Source organism: Girardinichthys multiradiatus, chromosome 14 (genome assembly GCF_021462225.1).
Source record: "Girardinichthys multiradiatus isolate DD_20200921_A chromosome 14, DD_fGirMul_XY1, whole genome shotgun sequence".
Taxonomy (NCBI): domain Eukaryota; kingdom Metazoa; phylum Chordata; class Actinopteri; order Cyprinodontiformes; family Goodeidae; genus Girardinichthys; species Girardinichthys multiradiatus.
In genome coordinates this window covers 27124707-27150896 of record NC_061807.1, presented here as the reverse complement: position 1 = coordinate 27150896, position 26190 = coordinate 27124707, and the positions used below count along the sequence as shown (strand labels likewise).

Genomic DNA, 26190 nt, shown 5'->3' with positions numbered 1-26190 from the left:
GCTGAGGCTCATATCCTGGAGATGCCAACAACAAAATCATATCATCTGCAAACAGCCAAGATGAGCTCCGGTTCCTAAACCAGACCCGACCCTCTCCTAGACCTTGAGATCCTGTCCAAGAAACCCACAAATCTGGCTGGAAATTAATCTCATAAAGTGTATATGGATTTATTGACAAGAGGAAGTATTTGTTTTCTATTGGTTTAGATCATTGAAAGGTTTCTGGTACTTCCAAATTCTTGAAATGTCATCTCAAATGGCCTTCTTTGAATTGATTTCCTGAAATGTTCTTGCACAATTCCTCTTTTCAAGCAAATCTTTTTTTTTTTTTTTTTGCATTTGTGAACTAATTTGTAGGAAGATCTATTGAAACCTAAAGTCATAAGTTTTAATTTCTCATTTAGTGTATACAAGGGGTACAGGAGAAGTGTTTTGAAGCCTGGAAAGTCCCGTCAAACTTCCAGTGTTTGTCCACAGAGCTCAGACAATAAGGCCTGGCGAACCACGGCTCATCAGGGAGCAGGAAGCGGGGATGACAGAGGGTGGGAGAGTTCACCGACACCCCTTCACCTTCAGGAAGCTCCCACACGTGTTGGAGTATCGCAGTGCGACCAAGGAGAGCTAGGACTCTGGAGGAAACAGGTGCTCTCAGCTTCATTGTTTCAACACAAAGAAAAACAAGGATTTGGGCAAAAAATTGGCTAAATGGATTTGAATTACGACAAAAGCCATCCATCCATCCAATCCCTACAGTAGTCATTGGAGGGAGGTGTACACCCTGGACAGGTCGCCAGTCCATCAAATGGAAACACAAAGACACACAGGACAAACAACCATACACACATCAGGACAATTTAGAGAAACCAGTTAACCTAACAGTCATGTTTTTGGTCTGAGGAGGAAGCTGGAGTACCTGAGGAGAACATGCATGTACAGGGAGAACATCCAAAATCCATGCAGAGAGAGCCCAGACCAAGATTCAAACTCAGAACCTTCTTGCAGCAAGGCAGCAGTGCTAACCATTGCAACACCTCTTAGACCTCTAGGACAAAATGTGGTTCATATGAAAAACAAGAATAAGGCTATTTTTGAAGTATTGCAAGTGAATAAATAAAACCACACAGGAAAGACTTTTGAAATGACACAAAACTTATTTTAATTTAAATTTGTCCTGCAAATGAACTCATACACATACAAATTAAATTTGCTTTATAACATTTCGTTTAAATGCCTTCATCAATAACGTATAATTTAATTTCATTCTACAGTCTATATTCCGTACAGGGGAACTATTCCCTTTATCTGTTTGAACTTCAAGACCATAAATTACTTCTTATAGATGCTTAAAAAGACAATATAGAGGCCCCAGGCCATCAGGTTAAATAAACATTTACAAAAACAAAAACTCATGAAGGGCTTCTCCACATTTAAAACATTACTCACCATCTCTCTAATTAACATATTCTTCCTTTCTTTCTTCTAGTCACATCCTACACCTTTCTACAACATGTGGTCTCAAAACGTTTTTCCCTGCACTCTTTCCCTCTTAACATCTGCTAACAAACCTTCTTCAACACTTTACTTCAATCCTTTTCATTATTTCTCCATTTATCAATATTCACATAACATTTCTGATAAAATGTGAGTGTCATACACGGTCCAGACCTCATCCAACAAAGACGCCTAAAATGCTGGGAAAATAGAAATGTCTTTCTCTCAATGCAACAATTTTAACGTCCAAATCTAACATTCAGTGGTGCATAAGTCGTCAATAAAAATCCGGTGGTTCTTTCCCCAAGTTTAACATTTTCTGACAGATTCAGGTATAACTGGTGTGATCCGGTATGTTGTGGTTAGTGCTCCTCAGCAGGCCTGCAGAAGAGGCTGGAAGGGCTCGGTCAGCACCTTGTAGCGGATCTTGGTGTTGGTGACGGCGCCGTGCTTCTGTCGCAGGTGCAGACGCAGCTGGCTCTTGTGCCGGAAGTGAAGGTCGCACTTCTCACACTGTAAACAACAAAAAGCACCCCACATATCAAGGATGTAACAAGGTTATTATTCCTGCTTGGTTGGATTACTATTTGGAGGCTTTGCATGTTGTTTCTCTAACGTACAGAGTAAGGTTTCTCTCCAGTGTGGATGCGCAGATGGCTCTTCAGCGTCTGCAGGTGGCGGAAGCGGGTGCCGCAGGTGTGACAGGGGTAGGGCTTCTCACCTGTATGGATCAAGACGTGGGCCCTGAGGTGGGCGACCTAATACCAGGACAGAGCAAAGGAGCAAATGGTTGAGACGTGCAACAGTTCAAGAAAACATTTTTTAGCTGTGGAATTTCACAAACTAGTATGTTTAAATATAAAGCTAATAAAAATATCTTGCTATTGATGCACAGCAGTTTTTGGCTCCAAGTAAATTTATTTTAACTTGGAAAGGTTCTTAAAACAAAGGTCTCAAACTCTACCTTTTTCTGCTACTTTTAGAAACATCCCTGGTCCAACACATCTGAATAAAAGCTGTGTGTACCGGCTGCTGCAGCTGTCTTTTGTATCATATCCCAACATCATTCTTGTTCAGCAAGTGGTGGTTTCATTTATTGATCGGGTGATTCTTAACACTTTCTTCTGTGTCGGGTTGAATTGCCTCCACGTCGCACAGTCAGGTTCTATGAAGTCCTGCTAATGAACAAGTTACCTGTATTTGATTTGATTGTGCTGAAGCGGGGACACACCTTAAAGTTGCAGGACGCCGTCCTTTAAGAACTGGAGTTTGAGAACCCTTATCTACAGCCATATAAAATACATTGGAATATGTGTTCCGATGAGGCTTATTTGTCAGATTAAAAATACCTTCTGAAAATAATAAACTTTAAGCAGGTATTAAATTTACTTTTAATTAGTTAATTGTAGGAAGCAAATCATCATAATTTACAGAAATAAAGGCTGAAAAACATCAGTGTGTCTGGAATTAATCTATATAATGCGTTCTGCTTAGTAAACTTGAATTTCTGAAATAAGCAAACTTTTCAATAATATTCTAATTTATTGAATATGACTGTAATACAAGATCTTCTAAATGAACTGAATTTTCCAAATACAAGATTTTTGTCCCAGATTGTTTTAAGGTTTTTTTATTTATTTTTTATATAAGTTCTTAATTACATTTTGGCATCTTTGAAGAGGTTTACATACCTAAATCTAACAAAAACATCATACTATCAGCTAAAACCGGCTGTTTTAGCTAATGTCTCTTTAAATCACTCATGCTAAATGGGATTATTATACTCTGAAAAATTATTATGTCAGACCTTAGGACAGCAAATCCTCCTTATTTGAAATGAGAGTCATGTGAATGAGGGAAAGACTCAACAACAAACAAGACCTTCCAGGCAGTATAAAAGAGGAGTTATCTGGAGGAGGGCATTACTCATTGTAGTGTGAACTTTGGGCTTTTGCAATATTGAGGTTCATTTTTTCTTGGAAGTTGAATTTCAGATCTGAGAGTGATGCCGCACCCAGTTTTTGTCCTTTTTGAACAGGGTGGCGAATATTCGCATGATGCTAATAACATTGCATTCAAAAAGTGTAGAAACATGAACTCTGCGTGTGGCTGATTTAATGAGGGAAAATTTTTTTTACCTACCTACCAATGTACTGTATGAACTTGGTAGCCATATTGGATTTTAGGCTTGGAGCTGGTTAGAACGTCCCGTTTTCCAAGTCAAAATTCAGAGTTCAGAAGCTGTTCAACTTAATTTTTCCAAATCAGAACTCAAAACTCAAAAGTAAAGTAACTTTTCAAGGCTTTTATAAATTATTAGGGTCTTTTTAAGAAGAAAAAAAAAGATGGGAAGCCACTTTTAACTCAGTGTGGCTAACTTCAGTTTAATAAGGAGGTTATTTATTGTGGTAATGCACCATTTTTCCTCACCTGAACAAATCGAGCTCCACAGGTGTCACAGCGGTAAGGCTTCTCTCCTGAGTGAATACGGGTGTGAGTTTTCAGGTTGGCTGGTCGGTTAAACTGAGCTCCACACACGTTACAGCGGTACGGTTTGTCTCCTGCCAGAAGAAAGTTCACTCCTGTTACAAGTTTGCTTCTAATTCAGCAAAACAGAATCAAGAAAAAAACAAAATGAAACAGAAATATATGTTTAAAGTTTCACCTGAGCACACAGATTTGGTTCCAGAGTAAGCGAAGGGCAGGTAGCGGTTCTCGCATTTGATTGGAGGTTGGCAGAGCTGGCCAGTTTCTGAATCAAATGCAAGTTTACGAGAAAAATGGACCCAGGTGAGACCCGAGAAGCCAAGAAGAAAAGGAAAACTATTTTAGACACCAAATCATTGCTATTTTTATGAGCTATTTCCATTTGGGCTTACCTGGTTCCTTCTTGTGAGAGGCAGACGCTTTTGGGTTAGAGGGAGGTGGCCCGAGGGGAGGGGCTCGGCCAGAACCCTCGTAGCAGGAGGCCTGCCCCTGTCTGATGAGAAAATAATCCAAATATTTAACAACATCTTTTCATTTTTCTTTTTTTATCATCATGATTTTCTTGTTTCTCTGGTTTACCTATCAATCTGACCAGGCACTTCTCCAGACCACGCCTCTATTGGAGCTTTTAGAGCCAAATCTTGACACTGAACTTCCTCTGGCTCCTCTACCTTCACCCCAGCAGCAGCAGAGCAGAGAGGGTTCAGGACAATGTACTTGTACTTCTTCCAGTTGCAGGCCTTTGGGTCTGGTGTGGCTTTGGTTTCAATCTAAAAAAAAAAAGTTAAATTGATCATATTTCTTTCTGTTTTCTTGTTAATAACAGCCACCAGGTTTTCTGGGACCTACTTCAGGGTTTTTGCTGCAGGTGCTGGACTCAGCAGGAGAGTTTGGATGGCAGCTGGAGCGCTCTGGGCTGTTTGGGGATAAAGTCCGGGCGTTCGGGAGGGGCGAGTCAGGATGTTCTTTCACCTCGTCTGACCCGGGCTGGCAGGGCTGGAAAACCCCAGGCTTGAGAAAGCATTCTGCGACAACAGGGAACCTGCAGGAAAAACAAAGGAAGTTCTGTAATGAGCTCAACATGCCGACAGACAAAGGCACATAAAATGCAGCTGCAGCTGTACGTCTGGTAATGTGCAAATGGCACGAAAATAAAAGTTTCCTTCATTTTTAGAGTAATTCAGGTTTTTTATGGGAAGACTAACCTTCTTTTTGCAGCTGCCGCGAAGGACTGCTGGGGTCCTGGATGGGGCAATTCCCCTCCTTTAGGGGAAACAGAGGCTACAGAGACACTGGAGTCCCGCTCCATATGGGGTTGTCTAACACTCACGTTCTCTGTGCTGGAAAAGAAAAGTCAAAAACATGCAGGAGATTCAGATCAAATGCATCAGGTCTCTGCTTTAGAATAGCTGTAGGAGGTTGCAGATTTCCAGGCCCTCACCAGTGCAGCTGCATGAAATCCCTGCACGTGTCAGCCACATGGTCCATCTGCAGATAGGCAGCCACAGCCAACACTCCAGAGACAATGCTTGGTGTCAGAGGGAGGCGGGAGGTGTACATGAAGTCGAGCAGCAGGGAGACACAGGACGGGTCCAGCGTACTGGGGAGAGACACGGTCATGAGCTGCTCCGTGCTGCCACCACCACGCCCCTGAAGCAGCACCCGGCGGGAATACAGGGAGTAGAAAAACCCACTGCACGGACAGAGAAAGATTCGGAAAGGGTTAAACATGCGTGCTGGAACATCTTTAAAAAACCTAGACAACTCCTCATTGCTTTCTAGAGCAAAGGGAGCAACATGTTGACCCATGCATTCACCTGCAGGCCACAAGCACCGCACAGTGCGCCTGCAGCTGAACGCTGCCGACCACCAGGGTGGTGTCGGTCAGGATGCCTCTGTGCCGGAGCTCGTTCAAATTCAGCAGGACATCATCGGAATGGCGGGTGAACTCCTTCACGTATCCCTCAGCCCGCATGGTCTGCCCTCTGTCCGCCATGTAAACCCCCCACATTTCCATCAGGCTTGCCTGGATCTACAGGGAAAAAAGAAAACATAAGTGTCCTGGAATGGTGACTGTTTGGATGTGTGTATTTTCAGACTGACATACCTGGATGTAACTGATAGAATAAATAAACAGGAGTGTCCCAGACACATCTGTTAGGTGAGACCAGCTCCCTACTCGTACCTGCAAGAGAACAAATGAAAATAACGACTTTATTCTCCGTGTGGGCATGTTTTCAGATTCTGACAGTATTAAAGAAAAACTAGAGGCCATTTCCACAATTTCTGATTTATCCGTTCTAAGATCTATAACACATAAAAGAGAATACTGTACTGTGTGTTTTCTCATAGAGGCAGTAGCTTTGGATTAAACAGAAAATTAAGGAATTCTTGTCATGAGTTGAAGGATTGTGAACTCATTTTATTTTATATTTCATTGATTTTACATGTAGTGCATTCTGGATTACTTTATTGTCCCTTGTCCATTTTCTTTTGTATAAATTCCCCAGCTCCCTGCTTTCCACACTGCTGCAGATGGTTAATCAGACCCACATATGTCCCTAACCAGTACCTGCCTTTTATTAAACTCAGCCAAGTACATGCTGTTGGTCCATGTGTTTAGGGACCGAAAATGGTGGAAGTTCTTTTAATGCATTTAAAGAATAGGGGAGAATTAATTTATTTTTCAGTTTTTGACCTGTCCAACAATAAAAGATTGGCCTATTTCCGTCCCTAGGCTGACTGAATGGTGCATCTCCATCATTATTATATTAAAAAGCTCAAAACATGAAAAGCCTTTCCAACTAAACATACTCAGACAGCTGAAACAATAATAAAAAAAAAAATAACAAATGTGATCTCAGAACTCACCCCGACCAGCAGGGACGAGAAACACTCTGCGCCTTTGTGCCTTCAGACCCCCCTCCGAGTCTGTGTTCAGTCAGCAGTCAGAGGGAAGAGGAGCAGGCATTCACCTTCCAACCAACACTGTGACACCAATTCAACTGCAGGGAGGGCCTTTATGAAGTCTTGCAGGAAACTCCCTTACAACCATAGTTCCTTGTTTCCTCCTTCCTCAATAGCCCACGCGCCCTGTGGAAGAGAGGCAGGAAAAGACCAATGGCGGCAGCCTCCAGGCTCTTGAGTATTTTTAGTGAGCTATTAGTTTTTCTAAACCCCCACAGCTCTGTGAGGAGTAATGGCAGGAAAGCTCTGGGTGTTTTTGTGCCACGCTGAAAAAATATATACTGGGACCCCTTGGGAAGAAGCAGTACGTGCCTGGCTGTCCAGGGGTATAACTGGGGAACACCCCCACCAACGCTTTCCGACACTTCAGTCCTGTACAGAATAGAGGAAACTGCAGGAGAGGAAGCTGGAACACCAGCTTATTGTTTGAAAAACAAGCTATTCTCCAATCATTGAGATTTTATCCTCGATTCATACGAGGTTGACAGATCTTTTAACGCACACCCACTCCTATTGTCCCTGTGTAGTAAAAAGGTCTGAAAAAAGCTGATGTTGCTTATTTTTAATCTATTTAGTTGGACAAAATTAAGAGATTTTTGATCACTCAGATCTGAGTAAAAAAAAACACTGAGCTGACCTATATTTGTGATGTATTTTTATGCAAACGTGCTTATAAATTTAAGAAATTTTAGTTTTAATGGGGGAAAAAAAACACAAAAAAAAAAACAACCATATTGATTATATTTTCTCTGTTGTGGAGGTAATAACCAGTCCGGACGCTGAGCGGAAGCCTCTGGCTTGCTGCCTGGTAGGAGAAGTGTTTATGAGGACCAGAAGAGGAAGGAAGCAGGACAAACTTGATCTTTCTAGATGGGAGACACAGGGTTAGGGTTAGTTAAGTGTTGAAAAACAACTTTTACCCCACCCCGAGTAAGAAAAATGTAGCCGACAGATGTGCAGGAACTTCCCCAACACATACATACACATCCACACAAAGCTCTGAATACATCCTGCGAAGCTGGGCAGAGACAGGGATGACAACGCCGGTGCAGGACATCCGTCAGTGACATAAAGTAAGAAGGAGACAGTGACGGAGAGGGTAGGTAGTCATGGAGGAAGGGGACAAGGGCCAAGAGGTCACAAACAGCTGGAAAAATAAGCGGAAAGTTAACTCATCATCGAACCAGCTATGTATCACATTCAGAGGAGCTAATAGAGTCGCAGAAAATGTTAACTTTGAACTAAGATGTTTCCTTTAAATGCGTTAAACAAGAGATGTTAAAGGAGAACAGAAGGAAAATCTCATCAAAGAAGATAAATGCTTATTATACGCAATCTAGTGAGAGTGATTTAACTAAAGTTCTTTATCAATTATAATACCTGAGTTAATATAACAGGTAATAATTCATAGAGTATCTGGCAGGGAGAACTGCATCAACATTAAGGAAACCTGCAATGGTTTCCAAAAGTAATCATACCCCTTTAACTTTTCCACATTTTGTCAAGTAACAACCACACATTTTATAGATTCTATAGGAAGTAAATGGTGCATAATTGTAAAGTGGAAGGAAAATGATACGTGATTTCTCATTTTTGTAGAAATAAAAATCTGAAAAGTGTGGTGTGGATTTGTATTAAGCCCCTCTTAAACTTTGTGGAACTGTGTTTCGTTGCAGTCACAGCTGCAGGAATGAAACGTTTTGCCCATTCTTCTTTGTAAAATAGCTCACATTTAGTCAGACTGGAAAAAGAACACCCATGAACATGAATTTTCAGTTTGACTTTGATTCTTAATTGGATTTAGATCTGGGTTTTGACTAGGATATTCTGACACATAACTATGCTTTGATATAAACCATCCAATTGTAGCTCTGGTTGTATCATTAGAGCCATTGGAAGGTGAACTCTCATCCCAGTCATCTTTTGCAGCCTCTAAGAGGTTTTCTTCCAGGACTGCCCCGTATTGAGCTCCATCCATCTCCGCATCAACTTTGATTAGCTTTCCTATTACTTAAGAAAACTATTCCCACAGACTGATATTTCACCCTTGTGATAGTGTGTTCAAGGTGATGCAGAATGTTAGTTTTCCTCCACAACATGGCATTTCGTACGTAGGCACAAAGTTCAGTGTCGGTCTGACCAGAGCATTCATTTCTCATGTTTGATGTGTTTCCTACATGACTGGCGGCAAACTACAAAGGCTATTTCTTATGGCTGTCTTTCAGCAATGACTTTCTCTTTGCCAGTCTTCCACAAAGGTTAGATGGATTGCACTACTAATATTTATAATGTCGGCAGATCCTTCCACCTAAGTTGTGGATCTCTGCAACTCCTCCAGTGTTACTATGGGCCTGTAGACTGCTTATTTGATTAATGCTCTCCTTTTCTAGTCTGTCAGTTTAGGCAGACGGATTTATAATGAGATTAATTTACACAAATACTCTATCAAATAATTATGTAACATCAAAAGGCAATGGTTGCAATGGGTTTTATGTAAGGGTTCCAAAGTAAAGAGAGCTAAATGCATATGCAGATAACACCCATAACAGTATACACTGACATTTAATAAAGTGGCAAAAAGTGCCTTAAAAAGTTACTTAATATCAGAAGGAAAATCTAGCCTAAATGTCACAAATTTTAAGTCATTTAATTAAACGTTGCTCAGATTTCTGCTTCTTTGAAAATGTGAATCGGAAGTATATTGTTTGCAGGGGATGCAAAGTAGGATGAGAGCGTCCTTGTGCTTTAATGTGTTGAGATGGAAGGTTGGATCAATTGTGAGCTTTGTTAAAATAAAAAAATAAAAAAAACAGAGGAAGAAACCATAAAGGAAAACAACGATTAAGAAAACAGAGGTGGAGATGTAGGTCTCTGCTACTTCCAGGCATTGTGAGAAGAACGGATGAGGGGGGTGGTTGAGGAAAAGTGAGAACATTACTAAACGGGTTCACCAATGGCCGGAAGCCGTTGAGTCTGTCCCGTTGGCAGAACGGGCACCGCTCTCTGTGACTTCCTGCATCTTAGCCCATCTGTGTGTGCCCTTTGTCGACCCGACTGGCCGTGTTTGTGATAAAATAGAGAGATTATGTTATTTAAAATCAAAGCGAAGAGGTTGTACAACCTGTCTGTATTTTACATTTAGGGCTTCCCCTCATTTTGGAGTTTCCTGGTTTGCCTGGAAAGAACTTCTATCCATCTGATAACAGATGGACTGAGGCCATGCTCTGACTTCAAAAGCCCCAGTCAGCGCCAAAAGGTTGACAATAACACTGATCTGGGTAAACTGGCTCTTCCTGTGGTTGTGGAGCTATCTGGACATATAAGGGCAAACAGCAGAGGAGCAAAAGGAAGAAGATCCATCAATGTTGTTTGTCCACTCTTCTACAGAAATAGCCCAAAATAGAGAGAAAATAAATAAAAATAAGAACATTCTTCTGTTGAAGTTACTCTGGAAAAACAGTTTAACATCATTTTGGGTGGAGTGGGAGGAGGAGGAGAAGGAGGAGGAGGAGGAAGAAATAGGTTAGGGGTATTGGGTAAGAAACAGTTGACCCAAATCTGATGAAGTGCAAAATTATAAAGCCTCACATGACCTTCATATGAAATTCCGCATTTGATGTGAGAGTAGAGAGTAAATTAGGATCAAGTTTTTTATGCCTATCTATAATGACGGTCTCCAAATCATCATCATTGTATGGTTATGGGAGTCTTCCTTGCCATACCCAGTATATTAAACACACAGGAGGATTCACTGAAGATTTTGCAACCACAAAACGAGCTGTGTGGAAAACGAAGTACACTCTAGCAATCTAGGGAAAGTATGAGCCAGATGTTGCTTCTCAAATGCACTTTGATCAGCATGCGACCAACTCAGTTCAGCAAATTCAGACTGTGCAATGCTCAAAAGAATTGTAAAAACCCAAAAGCTCAATCTCAGGCTCTGCAGGTCCCAGTTAGTAAGTTAAGTGCGAAAGCTGATGACAGCACAAGGAGAAAAAGGCTGAACAAGCATCATATTTGGAAGAGTTATCAGAAAATAGCTCCTTTCCTCCATAAAGAATATGGCAGCAAAATTGGGGTTTGCAGGGCTGCACCTAAATGAACCACATAACGTTTGGAACAATATGTTTTGAAAAGATGACACCAAATTACAGATTTTGAGCTATAATGCATAGCACCATGTTTTGAGAAAACAAAACCATGCTTATCAGCCCAAACACCTCAAACTAACTGTCAAATACAGTGGTGGAGTGGTGATGATTTGGGAATGTTTTGCCGCCACAGGACCCGGGCACCTCTTGACTGAGCTCTTTTTCAAAAATATGTTAAAATATGTCATGTGCTGGATCATCAAAGAGTCATCAAAACAGAGAGGAAATATGCGAATGTTAGTCTTGCACTACAACAAACTGTTCTTTGTTTGAATTGAGTGTCATTGTGATGTATGTAGTAATCTTGTTAATAATGTGGAAATAAATAGACATTGGGAAACAAGAGAAAAATCTGTCTAAAAATGGATCTCTCAAATTACTTATGGTGTGAAAGTAAGGAGACGTACGTATATATTCCAAACTGTATTCAGAAGTTTTTTGAAATTAAAAAAACAAAATATGAGCTTGGAGGGAAACACGTATTTAAAAAAGTTAAGGTCAAGACAAACATTAGATTCAGTTTACATCATAAAATTCATAGTTATCATGCTCTATCCTATCTTATCCTATCCTATACTATGTAGTATTATATTGTATCTTATCATATCCTACTGTATCTTATTGTATTCAATCATATCATATATCATATTGTAACCTAATTTTTAATGGTTTATATTTATATTCTATCAAATCATATCATATTGTAACCTTATGTATCATGCTGTGTCATATCATGTCATATTGAAATATAATGTATAATGTTGAACTCTATCATATCATATCATATCATGTCACATTGTAACCTAATGCATAATGTGCATTACTTCATAGCATACGATAACCTAATATATAGTGTTGTATTTTATCATCGTATCATATTATATAATTTTTACTATCAATTTCATGTATAATATGGTATCATATCATATTGTATCATATTTTAACCTTATGCTGTATCATATCATATATCATATCATATATATATATATATATATATATATATATATATGTCATATCATGTAATGTCATACCATATCATTCCATATATATATATATATATATATATATATTATGTTGTAAGCTAATGTATAATGCTGCATTCCTTCATATTATATGATAACATAATGATAATGTATAATATTGTATTCTTTCATATTTCATACCATATCTTATCATATTACATTGTTCCCTAATTCACAATGCTGTGTCCCATCATATATCATATCATATAACCTAGTGTATAATGCAGTCAGTCATGTTATGATATATCATATGTCATGTCATGTCATGTCATGTTATATCATATCATAAATTATATCATTTCATGTCATATCATGTCTTGTCTTGTCATGTCTTTTCATGTCATATCATGTAATGTCATACCATATCATTTCATATCATATTACCATATCATATATTATCATATCATAAGTTGTATCATGTCATGTCATATCATATCATATATCTTTTCATGTCATTCAATTCAATTCAAAAATACTTTATTAATCCCAAAGGGAAATTAAATGTTGTTATAGCTCATATTATGAAGGTTTCTTCATGTCATATCATGTAATGTCATACCATATCATTCCATGTCTTGTCTTGTCATGTCATATCATATATCTTTTCATGTCATATCATGTAATGTCATGTCATATCATGTCATATATCTTTTCATGTCATATCATGTAATGTCATGTCATATCATGTCATATATCTTTTCATGTCATATCATGTAATGTCATGTCATATCATGTCATATATCTTTTCATGTCATATCATGTAATGTCATGTCATATCATGTCATATATCTTTTCATGTCGTATCATGTAATGTCATGTCATATATCTTTTCATGTCGTATCATGTAATGTCATGTCATATCATGTCATATATTGTTTCATGTCATATCATGTAATGTCATACCATATCATTCCATATCATATTACCATATCATATATTATCATATCATAAGTTGTATCATTTCATGTCATATCATGTCATGTCATATCATATATCTTTTCACGTCATATCATATCATCTAATTGTGTGCTTTTGTTTTGAAAAGCCGATTACGTCAGTCAACAGGAACGCAGCCAGTAGCTGCTGCTGCTGCTGCTGCTAAAGGCCTTCGGATCCCTGACAAAGTAGGTTAACGACGCTTCAACAAACAAGGAGGGTTTTCCGGATAACTTTCACTAACCTGTGAAAGTTTAGGTGGAGGTGGAGATCGTGTTTTTGTGGCTGGTTTCGGGGCGGTGGGTGTCGGTTGCCGCATTGTTTCCTCATCGGTCGTGTTGAAAGTTAGCTCTGGGGGAAGCAAGCAGAAGCTCTGCTCGACTTCATAACATGGTGGGAAACTAGTCAACTAAACTGTTATTAAAGTTAATTACAGCTACTTCTTCATTCTGGGTTACTTTATCTCCTCGGTGACATTTTAGCGTAAGTGGGACCCGCAGACAGACTTAGAATGTGATTTAAGCTAAAGACTAAAGAGTTTCTGCCATATTCAGACCGTTAAAGCAGCTCCATGTCCATTATATGTTTGTTTTAACTTGATTGATCGATTTATTCTTGTTCTGTTTGTGTAGATGACTCCAAGAGAAAGAGGGCTGTAAAGTTACTGTCAAAAGGTAGGAAACGCCTTGTTTTCTATTAATAAATTCCCACGTAAAATGCTATTTGTTTTGTTAATGATGTATTTCTTTACACTTGTTCATTTCAATTGTGTTTTTATCTGTGTTTATAGGCGCATAAAGATGTTAAATGCAACCTAAACAGAAAAGTTTGCTTTCAAATTAAAAGCGCCAGTTTATTCTGAATTGATCAAATCCGAGTTAAACCAAAAACTGCAACATATAGTTGTACCTTCAGCAAGTCTGACCATCATTTTTCCATTTTTATTTGTGCTATATTCATTTTTATTCTCTCTGGCTTGATGCTTGTCTCACTGCCTTTTATAGAGTTAACAAAAAATCTTTTCCAGTCAATAGTCCCAACCAAAATAAAGGATAAATGTGTAATCTTCGCAGTCAGGTCACATGTAAACAACAACTGGCCGTAAAGCAGTGGGGATAAAATTGCAGGGATTAATTTTCCTGGGATTTGGGTGTCTGCTCTCATTCCGATTCAGACAGGCAATAAATGATTAGGGAGAAAATGGAGGTGGTGGGAACTCCTTCCACATGGATGCAGTTTGATAAGCGTTGACCCTGCAGGGTTGAAGCGCTGACGCGACGACTATGCAGACAGGACGTTTAAAACAACTAAGAAAATATATTTTATTATATGGAGCTGTCATCATAATCCTCTTAGCTACATGGTTGGTGACACGGTCCACATACAATCAGTGTGAGTGGGTCATTGTTTCCACCCTGACGTTGCTTCTGTTCAAGTTCACATGGCTTGTGTTTGTATTTGCTTTCTGTGAGCATTTAGAGACCATAATCTGTAGTCATTGATAAATCAGTTAGTTTTACTGATCCCAAAATCATGTTTTATTAGTTTCTCATTTAGTTTTTTATTTTATCAGTAGCTTTCACTTTATCCTCTACACAATGAGCCTTTAATTAAATTTCTGTTCTTCCTTCCATCAATTTTTTAAATATCTGTCCCTCCATTTGTCCATCAGTTTATTTTTCTATCCATCCCACTCTGAAAAATTATGTAATTTTGACATTAAACTGTGTAGGAACCCCAGTATGAGCCCCTGGTGATACCTTGCAGAATCAAAGCATACATAAAAAGGTGACGCTATAGTGTGAAAACTATAATTAGTGACCCATCAAAACAAGATCACAGCAGAGAAATGATTGGAAGTGTTGGTCCGAACAGGAAACGAGGACGCTGAAAACTAAAAAGTTTCTTCAACCTTCCTCAAACGAAACGGTTAAGGCACCGCCGGCATTGAAACACGGGGGGAATAAGTCTTTCTTTCACACGGTGCTAGCCTCTAGAGAAGTTGCTCACAACAGAGACCCCTGTTCTCTACTCTGGTTCATTGCCTTGTTGGTTTATCTGTAAACTGGGATTAAAAGAACTCATGATCAGCAAAAGATGTTGCTTCAGGAGTTTATAGACTGAAGAAAATTCATCCCTTCTGCCTCATCCTGCTTGATTACATGTAATTAACGTTCTGCATGCTCATTGTTTTTGAACTGAGTGACTTCTTATATAACGGTCGTATCCTGAAAGCCTTCAGTCAGCTGTTGGCTTTCAGCGTTGATGTTTATCCCGCATGACACATTGTTAAGAGGCAGGTGTTCACCCGGATAAATATCATTACAGAAGGTTTCCTGTCTCGATTTGCCTCGGCTTCAGTTGGAAAGACGTGATACTTGTGTGTAAACACCCAAACACAATAACTATTGTGGATTAACACCTGCTCGTGTATCTGTGTATGAGAAGGGCTTCGTGTGAGCCGGAGATCGTCTGTATGACGATCCCCCAACAATAAACACATTGCTCTTTTCCTCCTCTTCTCGAACTCTATTGTTCAGTCTGTGTGTCTTCTGTTACTATAGGAAACAAAGCCTGGAGCATCCTGCGGTTTCCATTGGTTACCTGTTACATAAATGGACACAAACCAGAGCTGTTTTTAAAAAGAAAAAAATGAAAGCTGGAAAAATAAACGTAATCTGTTAGTTATGACAAAAAATAGAGGTTGTTTTGTCATCTGATCCCAGAATCCTGCCATGTCCGGTCCCACCTGGCTGCCGCCGAGGACTCTGGACAGCCCAGAGCGATCCGTCCCCCAGATGTCCCACTCTGCAGGGCCACCGATCTACCAAACCGTCAACAAGAAGGGCGTGTCCGACTTCAGGCCCAAGTACGCTCCCTACGACCAGAACGGAGGAGGGGGGATGACCAACAGGTACATGGCTACAGGATCCACAGGTAAGGATTCTGAGATTTCCAACATATTTCCAACATATTTACAGAAGAAAACCGAGAACGATGTTAGCATTTCCACTCTTTATTTCCTATCCTGCTGCATGTTTCCATCCATCCACCCCAGCTGTAGTTTATGCAGATTCTGCATTTAAAGCCTTACCTCTGTAAAAACATTTTTTGAAAAATAGTTCAAGTTCAAGAATGAAGAACTTCTGTGAACGTTATTTTTTTTAAGCCTTGCCACAGATTCTCAATTGGAGTTAAGTCTGCACTTTGACTAGACCATTCTGTCCAAGAATTTCTAAGAAACAGCTAGACGAAGTAACATTCATGGGGCACCAGTATGACTAACTCTGACTTTGCTTAGTAATAATCAGTCTGTGGCAAAGAGGAAGTTTTTAACAAAGAACACACTTTGGCCTGATGAGTAAAGGAAACTGGCTTCTGCGAAGTCTTTATCTTCTGTAAATGTTTGTTTAACAGTAAAATCTTTTCTCTGCTTTAAACTGGTAGACATTTTAGTTTGAGTCATAGTTCCTTTTTTCTGTGTTGTTCGACGTGTTGAAATCCTTTCCTTGGAAAAATACAGTGTGACCCTCAGCGCTTTGAGAGCCTTGTTGCTGGAAAGCGCTATATAAATAAACTTGACTTGACTTGACATGATTGCTGGAGGGCTTCAGTACAAAGTTATCCTCCAGTTGTCTTAGCTCCAGATTCCTGCATTTTCTCAGCCCTGCTTCTCATAACTAACAGTTACTCTTTTGATTTCAGCATTTTATCTCAGAAAAATACTGAAGTGATTTAATGCTTTGAAATGCAGATACTGGGCGTGAAGATTAAAGCAATATAAGCTGTTAGTTATGCTCTTTTTCATCCTCCAGACAAAATAACTGGATAATCACGAGTCTTTTTCACATGCTTCTCGTTTTAAACTTTAAACTTTGAAATTAAACAAGTGACAGAATAGCCTAGTCAAAGTCCAGAACTAGTTTTGTCCATGACTGGAGCCCCTCTGCAGAAGGAGCTTATTGAAGTAGACGTCAAACAATACTCTTCTGATTTAGGTGTGGGCAATCGTACATAGCATAGTAATAAGAATAAAAATAATATAGTCGTGTCTAACTCCAGGTGGGGCCACTCATCATTCATCAAGTGATCACTACTACCCTCCCCCTCATGGTCCCACAGAGGATCAAAGCTGGAGCTCTCACATGGACAGCTACGATATGATGGTGGGTGAATTTTCGGCACTTTTTCCTGAACAGCTTTGAGTGAATGTATTGGCACCCCTGGTAAAGATGTGTAAAAAGCCTTAAAATGAACTCGTTTTGGTACATTTGGCGATTTAATTATTTTTTTTAACAAAATCACCAGTGCTGCACTTACGGGCAGCCCTAACTATTTCTGTTAAATAACTAACTAACTAAATAATAACTTGAACTCTTTTTGAAAAGAAAAATGTCCGTTTGATACATCTGTTATTTGTTGTGCGTTGGATTTGTCATTAACAGAGTAAGGAAACTATGTAAAGTATGTTAATACTGAGCCATTCGTCGACGCAGGTTGAAAACGTGGTTGTTTTTATGAATAGCTGAAACATTTATTTGACATGACTACGTCCTCATATGGCCTGAAATAACTACTCATATGATGAACTACATGTCATTCGTTCCTTTTGGGGTTTTTTAGCATCGCGGTCCTGAAAAACCCTCCAACTACCACTCCAAGATTGATGCCGATATCGACTCCCTCACCAGTATGCTGGCTAATCTGGACAGCCACCCACAGGACTCCAGCACCCAAGTATGACGCTCTGTTAGATTAAAACAGTGGACATGGGTCAGATACTCTCTACTGAGGTTGTAAGTTTGCTCATTGAGCAAGAAATCTTATGGTAGTTCAGGCTCAATGTGAAGAGAAGTCTCATGACTCTTTATAATATAGGAGTTTCACTTATTTAAGTTATTAACTAAAATAAATACACTCTTTGAATATGTCAGATTCATTAATAGCCACCTATTATGAGTTAGGAATGCCTGTAATTGATTAATTGACTTTATGTGCCATATGGACACAAGTTAGCCAGGTTTCTGACTGAGCTGTAGATGTTGATTCAGGTTCATTTAAAGGAGTTTTTACCACTCAGGCAATTAGCTTTTTTATTCCTGATATTAAATCAGTTTTCCTTCCCCCCACATTAAAATGAAAGTGCCATAAAATTAGAGGCTCTCATTTCATTTTAAGTGCTACCTTAAAGTCTGCAGGGTATTAAATATTCATTCCCAATATTGTACATGCGGTTTTATTTCATTCGTGAGCTGGTAAGTGTGCCATAAGGATCTAACAGTGACACTGTGCCTCCTCAGCTCTATGACAACGTGCCTTACAACAAATACATCTCAGGGGATCACTACAGGTCTGCACACCAGAGTGCAGCCCCTGCTCAGGGTCGGCCTTCCATGGGCTACAATTCTCACCCCCAGAGTCAATATCACCCAGCCCCTCCTTATCCCAGCGAGCATCAGACCCCCCAGTACTCGCACCAGCCAGACTTCTACTCCACTTCCACCCCTAAACCCTACCTGCAGCCCGTCCCGGCCTCCTACACCACCGCCTCCACTCCCACCGGGCCGAGGTTCAGCGTACAGGTCAAGACGGCGCAGCCCGTCACCTACTCTCAGACTGGGAGGCAGGCAGAACAGGCTTACACCCCGCCCCCTCCTCGTCAGCACGTGTCTCGGCCCCCAGCACAGAACCAGACGGGTCCGCAGGGCTGGTACCCTCCACATCCCACCTCGCAAGTTCAGGAGCTGCACTCTGATGGGGGCTACAAGGGCAACAACCTGGGATCTGGAGGAAGAGTTAACCAGGTTCCACTAACTAAGAGAGGGATAGAAAAGACCCAGACGACTCAGACGTCAGCACAGACGCCTTCTTATCAGACCAGCAAGGTAAAGACTTGAACATGCTTTATCTGTGATCGCCACCTCACAGCATGGGTATTTGTCCTATTCCTCAGACTGTTTTGGTTTTTGGTTTACTGAGTGAACCCACAGATATGCATAAAGATACAAAGGGACTTAACTGGTTCCAAACATTAAAAACAAAAAATCAAGGCATCTCGCATCACAAAATACAATTGAAAGCATCTTTTATTTAGTGTAGGATGATATTGTCCAGATTCGACAAAGCTAAGTGATTTTTAAATTTAGCTGATCTGCTTGTCCATATGTACCCCAAAAAGTTGGAAAATAGCCCTTTTTCTTTGCTGGCAAGTAAGAAGCCAACTTAAGCGTTGATCTGTTTATTGATTTGTGACATTTTAGGTAAATGTTTTGTACTGAAATGTCCTGAATGTTATAAATTTTCCATCAAAATCTGTAAATTTGAGTTTGGAAAAGTCTGGAAATCTGATAATTTGAGTTACAGCCTGTTTCCTCCTTTTTCCAGCAGGGGGCAGCAACGACGAGGCCTGAGGAGGAGCTGGATCGGCTCACCAAGAAGCTGGTTTATGATATGAACCATCCGCCTGCAGAGGATTACTTTGGTATGACCCATTTTGGGTTTTTAACTTTGACACTTTTAGTAAAGCGTTTTAGGTAAGTTGAATGCAAAGGGACATGGATTCTGGTTCTGTGCTCAGGTCGCTGTGCTCGTTGTGGGGATAATGTGGTCGGTGACGGCAGTGGCTGCATCGCCATGGAGCAGGTGTTCCACGTGGAGTGCTTCACCTGCATCACCTGCCACGCCCGGCTGCGAGGGCAACCCTTCTACGCCCTCGACAAGAAGAGTTACTGTGAGAGTTGTTACATTGTAAGTGAAGGAACCAGCTAAGATCCTACGGAGAGATTTATTATAGTTTTGCAGCTTTTGCTGCATTCCTCTCTTCCTCTCCTCTCTCTCATTCTCTCTTCCTTTGTTTTTTAAGAGCACACTAGAGCGCTGTTCTAAATGCTCGAAGCCCATTCTGGACCGGATCCTGCGGGCCATGGGCAAAGCCTACCACCCTCGTTGCTTCACCTGTGTGGTCTGTAACTGCTGCTTGGACGGGGTGCCGTTCACCGTGGACTCCACCTCTCAGATACACTGCATCGACGACTTCCACAGGTACGCTCCCATTCCTGCGTCACACAGAACACCACCTCCGATTTCCAGCTGTGGTTTTGACTCTTCGAAGCACGTCTTTCTGACAGGAAGTACGCCCCCCGCTGCTCTGTATGTGGTGAGCCCATCATGCCCGAACCGGGCCAGGAGGAGACGGTCAGGATTGTAGCTCTCGACCGCAGCTTCCACGTTCACTGTTACGTTTGTGAGGTGAGTCAGTTGTTGATGGAAAATATAAACACCACCTCGAAGCCTCTGGTTATAAACAAACGAAATAGTTTTCAAAAACAAGTTTAAATTTGTTGTGGATTTTCTCTAATCAAGTTCAAAAATATACATAAACATTAATAATATTTGGGGGTGTCTTAGGAGCCTAAACCTTGATCACATGCATTCTGTGGCCGTCCACAAGCTTCCAGCATAAATCTTGGCTGGATATTAGCCCCCTATTCTTAACAGAACTGCAAAACCTGGGGTTTAAATAAAGCCCGTAGATTTCCAGTGGGGTTTGAGGTCAAGGCCAACAGCTTGTCAGTGTCCTAAGAGAATTAAAGAGGGCTCAAAAGAATTGAAGCCATTTGACTGCATAGAAAATGATCTGGAAGTGGACGGGAGCCAAAACAACAGCCAACATGCCCACATCTGGCAGTCTAAGCAAATTAACCCTAAGAGCAGACTGCAAGATGCTAAGAGTTTCTAAAGTATAACCCCAGGACAGCATCTTTCTACTATAAATGTGAAAGTTCTGCCTGTACAGCAGAGAGAGACTGCACAAGTTTAACCTCCACGGAGGGGGGTGCAGGGAGAACACCTTCAGCCTCTCTGAAAAACACAAAGGCCCGACCGTTTTAACTAAACCTAAGCAGAACTGGACCTCGATGCACAACGATGATCCAAAACCTACCAGTAAATCCACCGAGAACTGGCTTAGAATGAAGAAAAACAAAGTCCTACCTCGAGTCAAAGTCCAGATCTCCATCTCATTGAGAAGTTACCGGGTCAAACATCTCCCAGCTGAAAGTGAGGAGTGGGCAAACTTTCCTCAGACTGATGTCAGAAACTCGTAGATGTCTACAAGAAGTGTCTCTGAAGTTATTTCAACCAGAGGCAGTAACACTAGGGATTTGGAGGCAGGGTGTCCTAATTTGTCCTCAGCTAGAAAACACGCGGTCAAGGTGTAGCTTGCTAAGTGAGATTTATCCAAATATTGGTGGGGGTGAATTAATCCACAACCTAGTGGGGATTAAAGAAAATCCACAATAAATTCTAACTTATGCATCCAGTTCTTGTTTTGTTTGTTGTGTTGATGTTCCTCACTTGGAAACAACAGAAGACTTGGAATACATCATTAAAAGACCTGTTAGCTTGAAGTGACTCAAATGTCCGTGTCCATCAGGAATGCGGTCTCCTGCTGTCGTCTGAAGGCGAAGGTCGAGGCTGTTACCCGCTGGATGGACACATCCTGTGCAAGAGCTGCAGCGCTCGCCGCATCCAGGACCTCTCGGCCAAAATCTCCACCGACTGCTAACAGATCTCCTGCGTCCTCTTCTCATTTTCAGCCTCCTTCTCCTTCACAAACCCGGTCAACACGTTGATGATGGCACAAACATGTCCCTGCAGTGTTCAGACATCGTTATTGTCCGTCCCCCCCCCCTTCTTTGTGGTTTGCATTTCTCTGAATCCCTCTATTGCTTTATAGTTACTGACAGTTGGTAGTGCAGCTAAATCATGTCTAGCATTGTTTTGTTGTTTCTGGTGCACCAGTAATCAGGTTTAGCTCAGATTAGTACGACGGTAGCCTGACCTGCAGGCAGCTTGGGCTCCATTTTCCCTTTTTGTTTTTGTCCCACTTTGGTACAGATTATATCTCAGTTTGAATCTTATCTTCTCATCTATTGGGGTGCCAGTTTCAGGACACTCAGCAATTATGATAATCAGTTGTCTAAACATATCCCTCCAAGAAAAATAGACTCTGTATTTTTGTAAAACACTTTCAAAAGGGACTGAAGAGTACAACATAATGCTGGGACTGTATATAACGCACTGGCTTGGTTTGAAAGCCTTCGGAGCAGTGGAACTTCCTGTGAAGTAGCCTCATAGCACCAGAAATGTAGACGAGAAGAATGTGCAAACCAGTTTTCACTCCTTTAGCTTTTATTAAACACTAAAACACTGTAGGACAGATTTGTTTGCCCTCACACGATTGTGTCATTTAGCTTGTTAAAATGATCTTTGTCGTTGAATGTCTTAGAAACCACGATATGGCTTAGATTTTGCTTGTGTTTGATGTTGTTTAGTGGATTCTTGCCTGTTACGTTAGAAATGACGGTGCAATGACAAATGCTTCTGTCTTCCAAAGGAAAGCAGGGTGTAGGTCACCTCTGGAAAGTCTCACGAGTTCGTAGATGTGCCATTAAGAGCAATATCTGCTGGTCTAAAAGTGTTTCTGCACAAATGTCAAAGTCATGCACACTATAGGGATTGAAGTGATTTATGGAAATGAATGTCCAATTAAAGGAGAACTTATTTCTCCCTCAAAAGGACTTTTTGTTTCAGAACTAAAGGGTTTGCGAGGTTGATTTGGTTTATAGTTGCACTCATGTTGTCAGAGTTTAGGCTTTGCAGCGACAGTATTAAATGTGCTTAGCACGGCTTTCCCCAGAGCTCCTACGCAGCCTTTAAAGGAAATGAAAAGAGTGAAAACTGCATGGGCCGGTATGAGATCCTCATTATGATCACCTTGATTAAAAATACAAAGGTTTCATTTTCATAACACACAAACATTTAAAATGGCAAAAAAGCAATGCCTAATCCTACTGCTGCCAAAATCATGTAGCATATGGATTATTACAGTTATAATGTTGTCTATAACATTTACTTTGTTCAGTTTTCAAAGAAAGTATGAGTATGACTTTGTCAAAGGTCTATAATTAAACACGAGCAAACATTAGTTGAAATAGTTAGATCAAAGTTGCTTATTGTTTAGGATATCATACCCTTTAGCCTGTCTGCTATTTACAGGGGGAACCTGGGTATATAACAAGCTGATAAAATAGTCACATTGTCTGCACAGGTAGCTAGCCTGCAGCCTGCTGCTTAACAGTCATGCTAGAGTGATGGTTGGCGGCCCCCTAGATGAACTAGTTTGTAAAATTTGGCTTCCTTGTAATCCAGGAAAAAGCATAGCAGCCAACTGCAACAACGGTGGGGGAGGGACAGCACTGCTTTACTTTATGGTACTAACAACCAGGGAAAACTCCATTTGCTCTGGCAAATTGCAATGCTTCTCATTAAAAACAAACCTTTAACCTATAGACACAATATACCTTTTTTTCTTACTTAGAAGCCCTACGATTGTAAAAACCGGCCCATGCCTGGTCCAGACTCTTTTTCCCATTTTTGTAAGATAATTATCTATATTTCTAAAATAATACATTGCTCCAAAAATTACTTTTGACTCCTCTACGTTAGGCCTCGAGTCTGGATGCTTTAGACTTGCTGATGGAGAACTCGGACCTGGGAACAGATTTACAGTTATCGTTTTCATGGGTGGCTGTCCCGCATCTCATTTAATGAATCTTCTGTACAGTTTGGGGATTTAAAGCTCAAGAAATGTAGAACTTCAGTATGGAATAAATGGAAAATCCTTTTTTGTACATGTTAAACTTTAAGGGCTACAGATTTAAAAGCCTTACCTCAAGGATTTCATGTCAGTTTCACTATAATCCTATTTGTAAACTTGGTTCACTGTGAATTTAGCTAAAACGGTTTTCACCTCTTGTCACTTTACCTTGTGAATTATTTTTCCTGTAAATTCAGCTTAACTGATCTTTATGGTAGACATTTCATCACAATTCGGGCATCTTTTTAAGGTACTGAATCATGCCAGCTATATTTGTGTGCTTTTAAGATGTCGTGAACTGATTCTGCAAGCGTCAAATTCACTCTCCAGGCTGTTTTTGAGCTGAATAAACATGTTGTTAAAGCATAAAGAGTAGGTATTTTAATGCATGTGCACCAAAGGGTGGATACTTAGGCTAATGCGTATTATTATACATTTAGTGCTTAGTTGGGTTATTTTCCAGGCTCAAGAGTACGTAATAATACATGGTTTTACCTGAAGACACAAAGGTTATTTCTGACGCTTTAATTCCAGTTTAAATATCTTACATTTTACAACTCAGACGACAGTTTGACAGAATGAATAAAAACAGACATCTGTATACTGGTTTACTCTGCCGTAATTTGCTCTAATGTGAAAAGAGGATTTATCCTTATTAAAATCAGAAATATGCCAGGTTTAAAAGTCCGGATGTGTCTCCTGCTAACATGAGGTGAAAGTCTTCCAGAAGAAGTTTCGGCAGCCTGCTTTGCGCTGTCTGTGGGTGAAGCGCATGTGTCGCCTCATCAGCCTCTCGCTGCCTCCGAACTCGTCGTCCTCCAGCTCGCCGAGCATCTCTTCTTCCCTGGACGCCATCAGTTCGGACATAAGCCTCAGCAAGAGGAAGTCGGTTAGATCCTGAAGGAGAACAGGAACATGAAGTGGATTTTATGACACTACTGGTTCTTCAAAACTACCTCCACCTAAAATATGCGAAGTAAGATATTTTAGGCATTTTGCACCTTTACGGGCCAGTGCGTTTACATAGGTCCACTCGTCATAAAAAACAAATCATTTAGTTTAAAGATTCTAGGGAGTACCGGACTGTAACTATTAAACCCTGAGGAGTCGTGATTGGCAGAAAAATTCATTTTACTGCATCATTTTTTTTCTATAACGTTAGAATAAAAAAACAATATGCTGTCCTAAGGACTAAAAAAAATGTCAACTTCCTGAACACTTTATTTTGTTTCCATTCCAGACACGGCAATCTTTATAACCTATTTCAGCTTAAAATATTAATATCAATATTAACAATGTTGAGGGGATTTTACCCCTTTTAAGGCAAGTACTTTTACACAACTGTTGTCGTTGCTTACCTGTTTTAAGATGAAAGATGAAAGGACAAGAAAAACAGTCAAAATATCGAGACAAAAAGCGGAAAACTATCAATCATAAACCTAAAATAACAATGCAGCAAAGAGCTGTGACAGACACGCTTTTGTAAATGAGCTAGTAACTTTATACTTCAGAATAAGATTCAATAATAAAGACACTGACTGGGAAGAACACAGCAGATTCAGCATTCTGAATATTTTAGCTTTAATCACAAAACAGAAATTCAACTTTATTTTGTAATGGAACATTAAACAAATCTACCATCCGCCTCTTTAGTAAGTGACCTTGATAGTCCATACTTTTTCTGTAAAAAAGAGAGATCCTTTTATTCTCGGTGGGAAAAATTATGTGTACCAGCAGCAAAGCGAAAGGCAAATGGAGGAATGCAGATTTACTCAAATATAAAAACAAAAATAAGAAATAAGAGCAATGAGGGCACCATTACAACAAGAAAAAACACGGTACAATTATTAAAAAATGGCATACTCGGTTTAAAAGAAATGTGAAACTGATTAGAGCCATTTAATAAATGTACAATAACTGACGTTCTCAATACCAGCTTTCATGTTGCTTAGCCATTTCAAGCCAATTCTAAAGGCTTCTAAAAGTAAATATCTGCCAAATTTAGGTATTTTCAGTAAAAACATTTTCAAAATCAAATATTTGAAATGGTGCAAGATGTCCCTAGGGTCTTCTATTGGTCAGTCTAATCAAAATGGCTCTTCTGGTTACTGAACTCACCTCATCAGCTATAAGTTCTGCTTGCAGGGTTTGTGTCCGTTCGTTCATTTGTGGAGCAGCAGTTACATGGACCACCAGCATGGAGGAACACAGAGCCACCAGAAGGACCTGAATCTGAGAGCAAAACATCTCCACCTCAGTCAACACAGTCCCAAACCTATTTTCTCCGAACCCGTCCGAAATCTGAAAAGAGTGGATGGTTGCCGCTGCTGGCGAAAGATGTGCAGGCCTGATAAATAGAGTTCTTCGTCTTCGTATCCTCCTCATCCAGGAGCCAACAGACGGGTGTGATTGGTGGTGAGGGCCGGGAAAGGCGTAAAAGGAGGTCGTCTTTAAATGTGACGACAACAAACAAAAA

General features: G+C 40.3%; 3 protein-coding genes across 7 annotated transcripts; 1 reads left to right on the top strand and 2 right to left on the bottom strand.

The window, feature by feature from the left end:
• Positions 1-1128: 1128 nt before the first annotated feature.
• bcl6b (BCL6B transcription repressor) lies at positions 1129-7085 on the bottom strand. The gene is made up of 12 exons (XM_047385415.1): positions 6850-7085; positions 6086-6163; positions 5796-6010; positions 5420-5671; positions 5184-5318; positions 4828-5020; positions 4558-4748; positions 4371-4471; positions 4157-4243; positions 3922-4052; positions 2112-2249; positions 1129-2004 (listed from the first exon to the last, which is right to left on the bottom strand). The coding sequence occupies exons 3-12, from the start codon at positions 5993-5995 to the stop codon at positions 1864-1866; spliced, it is 1569 nt and encodes a 522-aa protein (XP_047241371.1). The 5' UTR covers positions 5996-6010; positions 6086-6163; positions 6850-7085; the 3' UTR covers positions 1129-1863.
• Positions 7086-13163: 6078 nt separating this feature from the next.
• On the top strand, positions 13164-24084 carry trip6 (thyroid hormone receptor interactor 6). Of its 5 annotated transcripts, none has more exons than XM_047385409.1 (11): positions 13164-13242; positions 13687-13728; positions 15781-15991; positions 17117-17220; positions 17678-17791; positions 18355-18939; positions 19442-19535; positions 19632-19801; positions 19917-20095; positions 20182-20302; positions 21489-24084. In XM_047385409.1, the coding sequence occupies exons 3-11, from the start codon at positions 15790-15792 to the stop codon at positions 21618-21620; spliced, it is 1701 nt and encodes a 566-aa protein (XP_047241365.1). In that variant the 5' UTR covers positions 13164-13242; positions 13687-13728; positions 15781-15789; the 3' UTR covers positions 21621-24084. The 5 variants fall into 5 exon arrangements, with proteins under 5 accessions (XP_047241365.1, XP_047241362.1, XP_047241366.1 ...); XM_047385406.1 differs by having other exon boundaries at positions 19439-19535; XM_047385407.1 differs by lacking the exon at positions 13164-13242 and adding an exon at positions 13258-13447 and having other exon boundaries at positions 19439-19535.
• A 130-nt stretch (positions 24085-24214) lies between these two features.
• sst5 (somatostatin 5) lies at positions 24215-26141 on the bottom strand. The gene is made up of 2 exons (XM_047385420.1): positions 25833-26141; positions 24215-24611 (listed from the first exon to the last, which is right to left on the bottom strand). The coding sequence occupies exons 1-2, from the start codon at positions 26097-26099 to the stop codon at positions 24417-24419; spliced, it is 462 nt and encodes a 153-aa protein (XP_047241376.1). The 5' UTR covers positions 26100-26141; the 3' UTR covers positions 24215-24416.
• Positions 26142-26190: the final 49 nt, after the last annotated feature.